Here is a 15,081-nt window from a genome sequence, read left to right as displayed (position 1 = left end):
TTTTTAATGATGTAAAGTAGGTGCTCGTAGGTGATCAAACAACGAAGATATCACAGTAGTAGCAAATAAACCCCCAATTTTCATTTCTGCGATTTTCATTAAATTGGCGAATATCGCAGCTTTGGTTGGAGACTTTCCAAAAGTAAAGCCTGGTTATGAAAGTAGAAGATCCCATCTTTACAATGATGTAAACTAGGTCGGCGTAAGTGACCAAATAACGGAGATATCGCAATAGTCGGTAATACATCCCATTTTTCCACTTTTTTGGAAATCACGCTACAGGTCGCAATTTTGATCGGATCGTCACGAAATTTTGGGTGTTGATGGGGGTCCCGGAGGGGAAGAAGCCTATTGATTTTGGTGATGGTCGGATAATATTTAGGGGTCGTAATGGGCAAAAAACTTATTTGGAGAAAAGACAACGTTTTTTCCAAAGCGAATATCTCAGCATCAATATGGGGTATACCAAAAACAGAACCTAGCCATGAAAGTAGAAAATATCGCCTTTCTAATGATGTAAAGTAGGTTCTCGTAGGTGTTCAAACAACGAATATATCGCAATAGCCGCTAATAGAACCCAACTTTTTATTTTTGCGATTTTAATAATAATGACGAATATCACAGCTTTGGTTGGGGATCTTCCAAAAACAAAGTCCGACTATGAAAGTAGAAAATCCCATCTTTACAGTGATGCAACGGTTGCCGTAGGTGGCCACATAACGGAAATATCACAATAGTCGGCAATACATCCCATTTTTTCATTTTTTGTAATCACCCTACAGGTCGCGATTTTCGGATCGTCACGAAATTTTGGGGGTTAATAGTGATCCTACAGAGAAAGAAGCCTATTGATTTTGGTGATGGTCGGATAATATTCAGGGGTCGGAATGGGAAAAAAACTTATTTGGAGAAAAAGTCAACGTTTTATTTCAAAGCGAATATCTCCGCTTCTGAAAGGGTTATATCAAAAGCAAATCTGCTAATGAAAGTAGAAAATATCAACTTTGCAACGATGTTACGTAGGTTGTCGTAGGTGGTCAAACAACGAAGATATCGCAATAGCCGCTAATAGAACACAACTTTTCATTTTTGCGATTTTAATAATAATGACGAATATCACAGCTTTAGTTCGAGACCTTCCAAAAGCAACGTCGGACAATGAAAGTAAAAAACCCCATCATTACAATGATGTAAAGCAGGTTGGCGTAGGTATCCAAATAACGGAGATATCGCAATAGTCGGCAATACATCCCATTTTCTACTTTTTTGGAAATCACGCTACAGGTCGCAATTTTAATTGGATCGTCACGAAATTTTGGGTGTTCTTAGGGTAGTCCCACAGAGGAAAAAACCTTTTGATTTTAGATAATGGTCGGATATTATTCAGGGGTCGGAACGTGAAAAATAATATTAGGAAAAAAGACCAACGTTTTATTTTAAAGTTAATATCTCCTTTCTGTAGGAGTTATATCGAAAGCAAAACCTGGCAAGGAAAGTAGAAAATATCAACTTTGCAACTATGTGAAGTAGGTTGTCATAGGTGGTCAAACAGCAGAGATTCGCAATGGTCGGTAATGCATCCCTTTTTCAATTTTTGTGCAATCACACTACGAAATTTTGATCGGATCCTCACGAAATTTTGGGGGTTGATGGGGTCTAACAGAGAAAGAAGCCTATTGATGGTTAGCATACATCCCACTTTTCCATTTTTTATTTGGGTTGTACTGTCGATGCACTTAAATGCGTTTCAAAAAAATTGACCTTTGTTATGAAGACATTCAGAGCAAAGGCGCTAAGCTATCCCAATTTTAATATTTTGAATTTTATTAGTCAAAAGTTTATGAACAGGGGTAGTGGTGTAGGGTATCACATAGTCGGCCCCGACCCGACTATAGCCTTGGCTCACTTGTTTTGTTGTTAAATTGTACCATCATATGTACGTATGTATTTAATAACGAGTTTTTGAGTTTTAAATCTCTGACGGTTGTTAACAGTTACAACCGTGTGTATTTGTCCAACTATGTGGCAATGCTGCTTCAGGAATTTTGCTCCCTTCTTCAACAGATGACAAAGGGGGTTGAGCAGCTAACAAAAGAAAAGAAAGAGAAATAAAGTGAAGGAATAAAAAATCGAGTAGTCATTGTGAGTGATACAACGAATGAAAAACTTCTTTAGATTATTCAATAAAAATCGAGAAATAATATTGTCGCAATTGCAAAAATATTAAATTAAACAAAAGAACTTTGAAAACATGTGATATATCAAAAAAAAAAAAAATAATAATAAATCAACGACTCATTTGTTTGTGTTGCAGATTTGCGACAAGGTGTTGGAAGTGCCTTGATGGAAAAATTCAATACAGTGGAAGATGTTTGTTTTTAAAAGATGATGACATCCATTGTGTTAAAATGTGGAAAAGAGAATATTGAAAAATAAAAAACGTGAATATGTATTTAATATAAGTTAAAAACAAACAACCAAAATGTCTTAAATTCTCACAATTTAAACGCGATAATATTGAAAACAGAAAAGTAGAAAAAATTTAGCATACTGTTGGGCGTCGTTACTCACCCATACATACACGCTGGCGACAGAAAGAACAAAAACACAACATTGCCATAACGATAATTTCTTCATATTTTCCTTACTCATGCATAAAAACACGTCTCTTGGACAGACATTAGGTCTCGGGGTTTTTGCGCATTTACGTTTCTACAATTGTTACAAAGTGAAAGAGAATATCCATGGATGGTTGTATTAAACAAATAGTTGCAGTAACAAAACATCAACCAAGCGACGCAGCCTCCGCCAGGTGTATTTATTAAGATTGAAAAGGAAAACAACAAAATAGCTTATGAATAGCATACCTTTGTGCATATGTACGAGTATATATGTATGTATGTACGTAGTACGTTAATTAAAAACACAAACGGTTTTCCACAGTCTCGCCTCCACAAACACTCTCATACACGCACTTGCACGTGGACGATTCATATACATACAGACGTATGTACCTGTGTATGTATATATAAATACAAATTGACTGAAAACTGCGTTGTGTATGATTGTTGTACACAATAAGAACTTTTCAAAAGCAAGGAAAACACAATAAAAATAAACAAATAAAAATGAAATATGTATGTGAAAACACTTGTGTGTGCGATGTGTTTGTGTGCAAAAGGATAAATGCATGAAATTGCATTGTGTTCTGATTCCAAGGACAGCGAACGGACCAACAGCGTGCTGTTTTTGCTACTGCAAAGGCAACATTTCTCTATGTCAGTGTCAGATATCTGAACAAAGCCATCCCCTACCCAACCAAAGAACCAACATTGCATTCATCAGTGGAGCGAATGCAAATACGTAAAAGCAGCATTGATGGAAAACATAGCTATAACAAAAACAGCAAGAATAGCAGCAGTATTTGCAGCAACAATAATAACTATAAAATACACCAGTTACCAAAGAGGAGGGCAATAATAATACAAATACAAACGACCAACATCTAGAGGACATTATTGATATTGTCACAGCTTCGCTGCATTGAAAATGCTATTGTTTTTAGCTTTCGTATTTGGCATTTCAATACAAATGTCTAAATTTGTAAGTACATAGTACGAATAATAATGAATGAAATTTATACACTAGTAGCCCGTTTAGACTAGTCATTTTAAATCGACTCGATTTCTAAATCCAACTTTCAAATCCTAGTTGTTTAGACTAGTCTAAAATGATATAAGATGTCAGTCAGCTGATCTTTGTTTACGTATACATACGCGAATTTGCAAAAAGAATTGCTTGAAAATTAAAAATGGAATGGAATACTGCAAAAAATAATCTGACAAATTGTTAAAAAAATATGTTGTTTACAATTTATATTAAATTAAAGCTACATCCATTTTATTTTTATTTAATATATTTTCTATTTTTCCGCTTCTGTTTGTTTTTGTGTGTTTGAGTTTACAGTTATTTGAAAAATGTAAATAATAGGGTTATGACTTTTTTACAACCTCATATCCCTGTGCCATATTTGGATGAGCTTTTGCATAAGATTATATAAAATCTTAATTACAAGGTGATTCGATAGAAAAAAAGCTTACTCACAAAAAGCTTTTAAAGTTTTTATAGATGAGCTTTTTGGAAAAAAAAGAATTGGCATTAATAGGCAAAAGTTCATTCACTCTCGCTACTGGAAATCATTTTTGAGAAAAAGGTCATAAAGTCATAACCCTAGTAAATAAACGACACATGAACATAGTTGCCAATTTTGGTACAGACTGCAATAGTTGCATTTTTAGGAGCAAAAAGCAGTGTTGTATATCAAAATATTTCGATTTAACGTTTGATTTAAAACAAATCCACGTTTTGTGTTGTTTTAATTTTGTATGGTTAATCAGGGTGGATTTGGGTGGATTAAGCACTTAAAACGAGATAATGCCCTTAATCATCGTATAAGGGTATAGTCTAAACGGGCTATAGGTCATATGTACATTTGTGTACAGCTATTAATTGGCTGTTCGTTTATTTTTCCATAAACATTATAAACAAATTCCTAATAATTTTTTAAGTAACATTTGTTTTGCTTATGCCCTATTTATACGTAAAAAAGGAAAAAGGCAGACTTTAGCAGATATTTCTAAAAAAATACAAAAAAATGTTATAGCTCCTCAAACATAGACAATTGTTCGTCGGTAGCTTATATTGAAATTTATATAAAAAAGGACCACATGTTTAAGGAACTGTATTTAAACAATTTATTAAAAATATTAAAACTTTCAAATCGGGAATTAAAGAGTGGCCAATAGACTTCCTTTTTATGTACAAACAAGTGAGCCAAGGCTATAGTCGGGTCGGGGCCGACTATGTGATACCCTACACCACTACCCCTGTTCATAAACTTTTGACTAATAAAATTCAAAATATTAAAATTGGGATAGCTTAGCGCCTTTGCTCTGAATGTCTTCATAACAAAGGTCAATTTTTTTGAAACGCATTTAAGTGCATCGACAGTACAACCCAAATAAAAAATGGAAAAGTGGGATGTATGCTAACCATCAATAGGCTTCTTTCTCTGTTAGACCCCATCAACCCCCAAAATTTCGTGAGGATCCGATCAAAATTTCGTAGTGTGATTGCACAAAAATTGAAAAAGGGATGCATTACCGACCATTGCGAATCTCTGCTGTTTGACCACCTATGACAACCTACTTCACATAGTTGCAAAGTTGATATTTTCTACTTTCCTTGCCAGGTTTTGCTTTCGATATAACTCCTACAGAAAGGAGATATTAACTTTAAAATAAAACGTTGGTCTTTTTTCCTAATATTATTTTTCACGTTCCGACCCCTGAATAATATCCGACCATTATCTAAAATCAAAAGGTTTTTTCCTCTGTGGGACTACCCTAAGAACACCCAAAATTTCGTGACGATCCAATTAAAATTGCGACCTGTAGCGTGATTTCCAAAAAAGTAGAAAATGGGATGTATTGCCGACTATTGCGATATCTCCGTTATTTGGATACCTACGCCAACCTGCTTTACATCATTGTAATGATGGGGTTTTTTACTTTCATTGTCTGACGTTGCTTTTGGAAGGTCTCGAACTAAAGCTGTGATATTCGTCATTATTATTAAAATCGCAAAAATGAAAAGTTGTGTTCTATTAGCGGCTATTGCGATATCTTCGTTGTTTGACCACCTACGACAACCTACGTAACATCGTTGCAAAGTTGATATTTTCTACTTTCATTAGCAGATTTGCTTTTGATATAACCCTTTCAGAAGCGGAGATATTCGCTTTGAAATAAAACGTTGACTTTTTCTCCAAATAAGTTTTTTTCCCATTCCGACCCCTGAATATTATCCGACCATCACCAAAATCAATAGGCTTCTTTCTCTGTAGGATCACTATTAACCCCCAAAATTTCGTGACGATCCGAAAATCGCGACCTGTAGGGTGATTACAAAAAATGAAAAAATGGGATGTATTGCCGACTATTGTGATATTTCCGTTATGTGGCCACCTACGGCAACCGTTGCATCACTGTAAAGATGGGATTTTCTACTTTCATAGTCGGACTTTGTTTTTGGAAGATCCCCAACCAAAGCTGTGATATTCGTCATTATTATTAAAATCGCAAAAATAAAAAGTTGGGTTCTATTAGCGGCTATTGCGATATATTCGTTGTTTGAACACCTACGAGAACCTACTTTACATCATTAGAAAGGCGATATTTTCTACTTTCATGGCTAGGTTCTGTTTTTGGTATACCCCATATTGATGCTGAGATATTCGCTTTGGAAAAAACGTTGTCTTTTCTCCAAATAAGTTTTTTGCCCATTACGACCCCTAAATATTATCCGACCATCACCAAAATCAATAGGCTTCTTCCCCTCCGGGACCCCCATCAACACCCAAAATTTCGTGACGATCCGATCAAAATTGCGACCTGTAGCGTGATTTCCAAAAAAGTGGAAAAATGGGATGTATTACCGACTATTGCGATATCTCCGTTATTTGGTCACTTACGCCGACCTAGTTTACATCATTGTAAAGATGGGATCTTCTACTTTCATAACCAGGCTTTGCTTTTGGAAAGTCTCCAACCAAAGCTGCGATATTCGCCAATTTAATGAAAATCGCAGAAATGAAAATTGGGGGTTTATTTGCTACTACTGTGATATCTTCGTTGTTTGATCACCTACGAGCACCTACTTTACATCATTAAAAAGGTGATATTTTCTACTTTCATTGTCAGGTTTTGCTTTTGGTATACCCCATACAGAAGCTGAGATATTCACTTTGGAAAAAAACGTTGTCTTTTTATCCACCTAAGTTTTTTGCCCTTTCCGACCCCTAAATATTATCCGACCATCACCAAAATCAATAGGCTTCTTCCCCTCCGGGACCCCCATCAACATGCAAAATTTCGTGACGATGCGATCAAAATTGCGACCTGTAGCGTGATTACAAGGTTTAGATGGACAGACGGACAGACGGACGGACGGACGGACTGACGGACGGACACACATAGCCAGATCGACTCAGCTCGTCGAGACATTCATTATACCCTACACCACTATGTGGGGAGGGTATTATAAGTTGGTTTTGGGCAAAAAGTTTGTAACGCATCGAAATAATGGTCGTAGACCCATACTTATATATACCAAAATGAATGTCTCGACGAGCTGAGTCGATCTGGCTATGTGTGTCCGTCCGTCAGTCCGTCCGTCCGTCCGTCTGTCCGTCTGTCCGTCTGTCCATCTAAACCTTGTAATCACGCTACAGGTCGCAATTTTGATCGCATCGTCACGAAATTTTGCATGTTGATGGGGGTCCCGGAGGGGAAGAAGCCTATTGATTTTGGTGATGGTCGGATAATATTTAGGGGTCGGAAAGGGCAAAAAACTTAGGTGGATAAAAAGACAACGTTTTTTTCCAAAGTGAATATCTCAGCTTCTGTATGGGGTATACCAAAAGCAAAACCTGACAATGAAAGTAGAAAATATCACCTTTTTAATGATGTAAAGTAGGTGCTCGTAGGTGATCAAACAACGAAGATATCACAGTAGTAGCAAATAAACCCCCAATTTTCATTTCTGCGATTTTCATTAAATTGGCGAATATCGCAGCTTTGGTTGGAGACTTTCCAAAAGTAAAGCCTGGTTATGAAAGTAGAAGATCCCATCTTTACAATGATGTAAACTAGGTCGGCGTAAGTGACCAAATAACGGAGATATCGCAATAGTCGGTAATACATCCCATTTTTCCACTTTTTTGGAAATCACGCTACAGGTCGCAATTTTGATCGGATCGTCACGAAATTTTGGGTGTTGATGGGGGTCCCGGAGGGGAAGAAGCCTATTGATTTTGGTGATGGTCGGATAATATTTAGGGGTCGTAATGGGCAAAAAACTTATTTGGAGAAAAGACAACGTTTTTTCCAAAGCGAATATCTCAGCATCAATATGGGGTATACCAAAAACAGAACCTAGCCATGAAAGTAGAAAATATCGCCTTTCTAATGATGTAAAGTAGGTTCTCGTAGGTGTTCAAACAACGAATATATCGCAATAGCCGCTAATAGAACCCAACTTTTTATTTTTGCGATTTTAATAATAATGACGAATATCACAGCTTTGGTTGGGGATCTTCCAAAAACAAAGTCCGACTATGAAAGTAGAAAATCCCATCTTTACAGTGATGCAACGGTTGCCGTAGGTGGCCACATAACGGAAATATCACAATAGTCGGCAATACATCCCATTTTTTCATTTTTTGTAATCACCCTACAGGTCGCGATTTTCGGATCGTCACGAAATTTTGGGGGTTAATAGTGATCCTACAGAGAAAGAAGCCTATTGATTTTGGTGATGGTCGGATAATATTCAGGGGTCGGAATGGGAAAAAAACTTATTTGGAGAAAAAGTCAACGTTTTATTTCAAAGCGAATATCTCCGCTTCTGAAAGGGTTATATCAAAAGCAAATCTGCTAATGAAAGTAGAAAATATCAACTTTGCAACGATGTTACGTAGGTTGTCGTAGGTGGTCAAACAACGAAGATATCGCAATAGCCGCTAATAGAACACAACTTTTCATTTTTGCGATTTTAATAATAATGACGAATATCACAGCTTTAGTTCGAGACCTTCCAAAAGCAACGTCGGACAATGAAAGTAAAAAACCCCATCATTACAATGATGTAAAGCAGGTTGGCGTAGGTATCCAAATAACGGAGATATCGCAATAGTCGGCAATACATCCCATTTTCTACTTTTTTGGAAATCACGCTACAGGTCGCAATTTTAATTGGATCGTCACGAAATTTTGGGTGTTCTTAGGGTAGTCCCACAGAGGAAAAAACCTTTTGATTTTAGATAATGGTCGGATATTATTCAGGGGTCGGAACGTGAAAAATAATATTAGGAAAAAAGACCAACGTTTTATTTTAAAGTTAATATCTCCTTTCTGTAGGAGTTATATCGAAAGCAAAACCTGGCAAGGAAAGTAGAAAATATCAACTTTGCAACTATGTGAAGTAGGTTGTCATAGGTGGTCAAACAGCAGAGATTCGCAATGGTCGGTAATGCATCCCTTTTTCAATTTTTGTGCAATCACACTACGAAATTTTGATCGGATCCTCACGAAATTTTGGGGGTTGATGGGGTCTAACAGAGAAAGAAGCCTATTGATGGTTAGCATACATCCCACTTTTCCATTTTTTATTTGGGTTGTACTGTCGATGCACTTAAATGCGTTTCAAAAAAATTGACCTTTGTTATGAAGACATTCAGAGCAAAGGCGCTAAGCTATCCCAATTTTAATATTTTGAATTTTATTAGTCAAAAGTTTATGAACAGGGGTAGTGGTGTAGGGTATCACATAGTCGGCCCCGACCCGACTATAGCCTTGGCTCACTTGTTTTGGTATATATAAGTATGGGTCTACGACCATTATTTCGATGCGTTACAAACTTTTTGCCCAAAACCAACTTATAATACCCTCCCCACATAGTGGTGTAGGGTATAAAAAGTTTACATAAAATGTTTATACATAAAGCAATATTGAAGCAATATCATGTGATACATTACTCAAGAATTTCGCTTCTTTCATGGAGTGTATATAAAAATTACAGCAAATTGCAGGTTCGGCCATTTGGTACATGAAACAAACATCCCTTTCGAATATAATTATGTCAAAATTACATCCGACGAAATCCGATTCTTTTAGACACAACTACATCTTCATAAACAGTGTGTACAAAAAATGCAATTTTCCTGATGTTACCTCAGTTTACCAATTCACTTTATTTGACTGTCTCCTGTTATTTTTGTTCATACGTTGTCGGAAACACTTAAAAAGCTTGAGTCTGAAATAATTTTGCCGATAGTTAATGCCACTATTTTGATAGGGGTGGGATATTTTTGTTATATGTACCATAAAATCAGCCTAAAAACGTTTTAATTTTAGACATAGAGTATATTAAAACTTCTGAATTTGGAATTAAAGAGTGGCCATTGGCCTTAAAAATTTTATATTCATGATAATGGCTTTATCTTCATTTAGTTGGCATATGTTTTCGGAACCCATTAGTACAAACATGACTTTAGTTTCAATTAAATTTATTTCAAATTTAAACCAACTATGTGGCAACTCCAGGCAGGTTGTAAAATAGTGAATATTAAAAACAAAAGTACCGTTATATACAGGGACTGCATCCAAATCTGAAAAAAATGTCTGCTTAATTCGGTAAAATTGAACAGTGACCTTAGAAAATATGGCATATTAAATTTGAAGGCTATTAAATTAAAATTGACTGAATTATAGCAAAATCGGAGAATTATATATATGGGGGCTATATCATCAAATGCATCATCCTAGGTCAACTCCTTCTATTTTTGTCCATGTTTACAAGGAAGCGGCACCACTGTGCGTCCTGGACGTCGAGATCCTTGAGGGTTCCATTCTAGAGCCTCACGAGAAATACTGGGTGCCCAATCCATCTCCACTTCCGTCTAGCGATTTGCTTTGTAATAGATTCTTCTCTCATCCTGGTATGTAAATCTATGTTTGGCCAATATATGCCACAGATTATTCGGAGACATTTGTTGAAGAAGGTTTGAAGTTTTTGGGCTAAAGTTTTTTAAAATGAGCCATGTTTCACTGCCATAAAGTAGTGTTGACTTCACGCATGAACTGAATATTTTAAATTTGGTATTCTGGGATATTTATGTTGCTCTCCAGATTTTGTTTAAGCGGCCAAATGCTGACCTGGCTTTTTCAGCCGGTTGTCAATATCATCGTCTACACTGTTGTCAATCGAGGATGGTTTGAGATTGTGAAGCTGCAATCGGACGAGTTGTTTACGAGTATTCGCATTGCAAAAGTTTTACCAATATTAATATGCAGCCCTGCTTGTTTTGTCATTATAGCTAACCCTGCGTTTACAAATGCCAGTATTGGCAAGACAATAGCAAAAGTACAAACCTTTTTCACAAATACATTTATAAATTTTCAAATATGTATAGAGAAAAGTATGAATGTATTGGTGAAAATGGTTTTTAACTTTGCTATTGTCTTGCCAATACTGTCTGTGTGTAAACGCCTAGTAAGTCATTTAATTGTTGTTGCATATCAGAAAATTTGTGAGATAATAAGCAAATGTCATCTGCATATGCTAGGTATTCTAGGTGTTTGTACATGTCCCATATTATTCCCCTTTTCCTGTGGGACAGCTTCAACATTAGGGTGGGGCGATTTGTGTGGAAGGAAAAAAACCTTAATGAGCCCTTCGCGTTTCTGATTCCTGGGATTGCACTGAGCAAAAAAGTCCTCTGGACCATATATCTACCGTGAAAATCGAGCCTCCCGATTTTAACTTTATGTTTTTTATTGACGTTTTTTGGATATTTTGGCATATAACAGCCAAATCATTGAGATTTTCGATCCAACACAAAGATAACAATTGTAGCCAAGACAGTAGTTGAAAACTCTCTAATACATCACAAAAGCATTGGAAGGCTCCTTCAGGTAGTTTTGGCCTTAAGAATGTGCAATCTTTTCGGAAAATGTCGATAAATGACATTGTGCTACAAAATTTGACAAGAAAATTATTCAAGCCTTCTGATGCAAAATTCCATCGTGTTGGTATCCATAGAGAACGAAAATGCCTTTACTTCGTTTGGGTCACTTCGTTTTATTTTTTTATAACAGTAAAAGTTGTGAACATCTGAGTTTCTTATATTTTCAAATTTAAACGGGCATATCTTATTTTTCCCGCAACGGATTTCTTTTGAATAAGCTATTATTGTTTTAAATCGGTTAACAAATCGCTAAGTTATAGTGGTTTATGTCTGAAAACCCCCACAAAAAAACTATAACTGAATTTCCCACAATTTTCAAAATAAATATTGAACAAAACAAAAAAACATTAGATTTTTGAAAATTATGAGAAATTCAGTTATAGGTTTTTTGTGGGGGTTTTCAGACTTAAACCACTATAACTTAGCTCAGTTCAATCCCAGGAATCAGAAACGCGAAGGGCTCATTAAGGTTTTCAAATCGCCCCTACGGCGAAAAGTAGTGCTGGAAGAGGGCAACCCTGTTTTACCCCAGCATTGGTGTAAAAGGGGTAACTTATGGTTCCGCTGTGAAGTACGTGAAGGGCGGTGTTGTCGTACATTGCTTTTTATTATGCGAATCAGCTTCATCGGTGTTCCTTTGTTTTTCAAAGCTTTCCATATAGCGCATCTTTTTATGGAATCAAAAGCTTTTTTTAAGTCAATAAAGCAATAAAGACAAGGTAAAGTGGTAATCGCCTTTCAATACATTGTTCGATTACAATACGTAGAGTGTAGGTCTGGTTTAAACAGCTTCTGTGTGGTCTTCTGTTGTTGCTAGCTCTCTCCCCTGCTCGTCTTTGATAAGCTGGTTTTTGTATATATTTTGGTTTGATCAATTATTTTGTGAAGCTCTCTCATATTATTCGTTCCTGCTACAGTCTCTGCCTCGTTTGCCAAGTTACCTAGATACCTTCTTTTATCAGCTCTTGCTGAGCTCTTTACGGCTTTCGCAGTCTCTTTGCATTGAGATCTGAAGTCCGAGTTGTCATTTTGCAACCTCTTTAGACGGTTTCTTTTTAATATTAGGTCCCATGTTGTATCTGATATCCATTGTTTTCTCCTTCATATTGCCTGTATCTAATCATTTCATTGCATTTTAATCTAGTTGTATTGAAGAGTTTATTCATTTTTGCCGTGTTTTTATGTTTTATGTTTTTAATTTGATTTTTATTGATGCGATAACTAGCTCATGATCGCTGTCGATGTCAGCTCCTCGTTTTGAGCGAACGTCTTGCAATGGGTTTCTCCATTTTCGGCCAATGCATATATGGTCTATTTGGTTCCTTGTTGTGCGATTTGGCGATTTACATGTATATTTGTGTATGTTCTTATGGGGAAACAATGAGCCAGCGATGACCAAGTCGAAGGTTTGACAGACTTCAATAAAGCGTTCACCGTTGTTGTTTTTTGACCCCATTGTATGTTTGCCTATTATATGGCTGAAATTGTTGCTACCTATTTTGGCATTTAGGTCCCCCATAAGGATAGGTATATCCCTTTGCGGAATACTATGTAGTGTTGCCGTAAGTTGATTGTAGAACTCGTCTTTGACTACATCGTCAGCGTCTTCGTTTGGTGAGTAGCATTGTATTATTGTGACGCATTTTTTATTGTTGTATGGAAACGAGCCGTTATTATGCCATCCGAGACAGAAGTCCACGATTTAAGCGATTTTGCCACCTTTTTTGATATCAAGAACCCTACGCCACTTTCACTGCGATTCTCCTTGCCGCTATGTAAAATAGTATTATCCTTTTGAGAATGCTGTCTTATTACTATTGCACCATCTCATCTCGGTAATGCCTAAAACGGTTATATTAAACCTTTCTATTTGAGAGTCAAGTTGAGCCAGTACGTGGTATCCAGCACAATTTTAGATATTGTACTGTTCCTGTATTTATTTTTGGACTGCCTAGGATCCAAAATTTAAAAAAATATGCATTTTTATACATTGTTGATATAAATTTGATTGATTGTATTTGTATGTCAAAATGTATGAAATCCACTCTCATTTACTTACTTAGCTGGTCCATTGCAGAACATTTGTTCCATAGGCCGAACTAAGGAAATATCTCCAATTCATCCATATTTGTTGCTTCGCATTCTGGAATAACGCGCCCTTTCATCTCATCATCCACTTGTTTGCGCCATCTACTTCTTGGCCTGCCAATTCTGCGTTCACCGCCAAGCTGTCCGTATTTATACGCCTTTTTAGCGGGTTCATCATCGCTCATTCTTATGATATGGCCTTGCCAATGCAATCTCTGCATTTCGATACGTTTAACAATATTGATGTCGTTGTATAGCAGATATAGTTCGTGGTTCATGCGACGTCGATATTCACCGTCAACGCAGAATTGTCCGTAGATCTTTCGAAGAAATTTTCTCTCAAACACGCCAAGTACTGCCTTATCTGCTTGCCAAGTACCCAGGCTTCGGAGCCATACATGAGCACGGGTAGTATCAGTGTTTTGTAGAGCGTTATTTTTGTTTGACGAGATATGGCTTTGTTTCTAAACTGCTTACTTAAACCAAAGTAGCATCTGTTGGCCAATACAATTCTTCTTTTTATTTCACAACTGATGTCGTTTGTTGTGTTTACGGAGGTGCCGAGGTAGACGAAGTCTTTTACTATCTCAATATTATAGGAACCAACTTCCACAGTCGGTCCGAGCTCAATGGACGCATTGCGCGTCGTCACCATCAACTTGGTCTTCTCACCGTTTACCGCCAGACCCACTTTAGCAGATTCTCCTTCGACCTTCAAAAAAAGTATCAATTACTTATTTTACTGATCGGCCCGTGATGTCTACATCATCAGCATAAGCAAGTAACATGTGACTATTGGTGTAGATTGTGCCACTTCTTTTGACGTTTGCCTCTCGTATAACCTTTTCCAGCAGGATGTTGAAGAGATCACACGAAAGGCTGTCTCCTTGTCTGAAACCTCTTTTGGTACCAAACTCTTCGGAGAGGTTCTTTCCTATTTTAACTGAGGACCTCGTGTCAGTTAAAGTCATTTTACAAAGACGGATGAGCTTTGCGGGGATACCAAATTCAGACATGGCTTGGAATACCTTTGAACGCAGCGGGCTGTCGAAGGCTGCTTTATAATCGACAAAAAGGTGGTAGGTGTCGATCTGCATCTCTTGGGTCTAAAGCCGCATTGGTATGGTCCAATTATCTCGTTGACCATAGGCTTTAGTCGTTCGCACAATATCCCTGACACGATCTTGTAGGCAATAGGGAGTAGACTTATGCCCCTATAGTTAGAGCATACAGTCTTTTCTCCCTTCTTGTGGACTGGGCACAGGATACTCAGGTTCCAATCGTCGGATACTCGTTCTTCCTGCCAGATGGTGATAACTAGCTGATGAATACACGCTGATAAGCGTGTCGCCTCCGGTTTTGAACAGCTCGGCTGGTAAGCCATCGGCTCCTGCTGCCTTATTATT

At 37.0% G+C, this 15,081-nt stretch overlaps 1 protein-coding gene across 2 annotated transcripts in view; it reads left to right on the top strand.

Moving 5' to 3' along the window:
* The first annotated feature begins 2,092 nt into the window (after window positions 1-2,092).
* Window positions 2,093-15,081, top strand: part of LOC141396956 (uncharacterized) — a 57,575-nt gene continuing 44,586 nt past the window's right edge. The window contains exon 1 of one of the 2 annotated variants that reach the window (XM_073972697.1): window positions 2,093-3,603. In XM_073972697.1, the coding sequence (XP_073828798.1) occupies window positions 3,550-3,603 (54 nt within the window). In that variant the 5' untranslated portion in view covers window positions 2,093-3,549. The remainder of the gene's footprint in view (window positions 3,604-15,081) is intronic. The other variant, XM_073972695.1, reaches the window with a different exon arrangement.

This window comes from Musca autumnalis, unplaced genomic scaffold (genome assembly GCF_047663935.1).
Source record: "Musca autumnalis isolate F117 unplaced genomic scaffold, ASM4766393v1 scaffold_3, whole genome shotgun sequence".
Taxonomy (NCBI): Eukaryota; Metazoa; Arthropoda; class Insecta; order Diptera; family Muscidae; genus Musca; species Musca autumnalis.
Note: the sequence above shows the minus strand (reverse complement) of the source record. Positions and strands in the feature narration are given on the sequence as shown.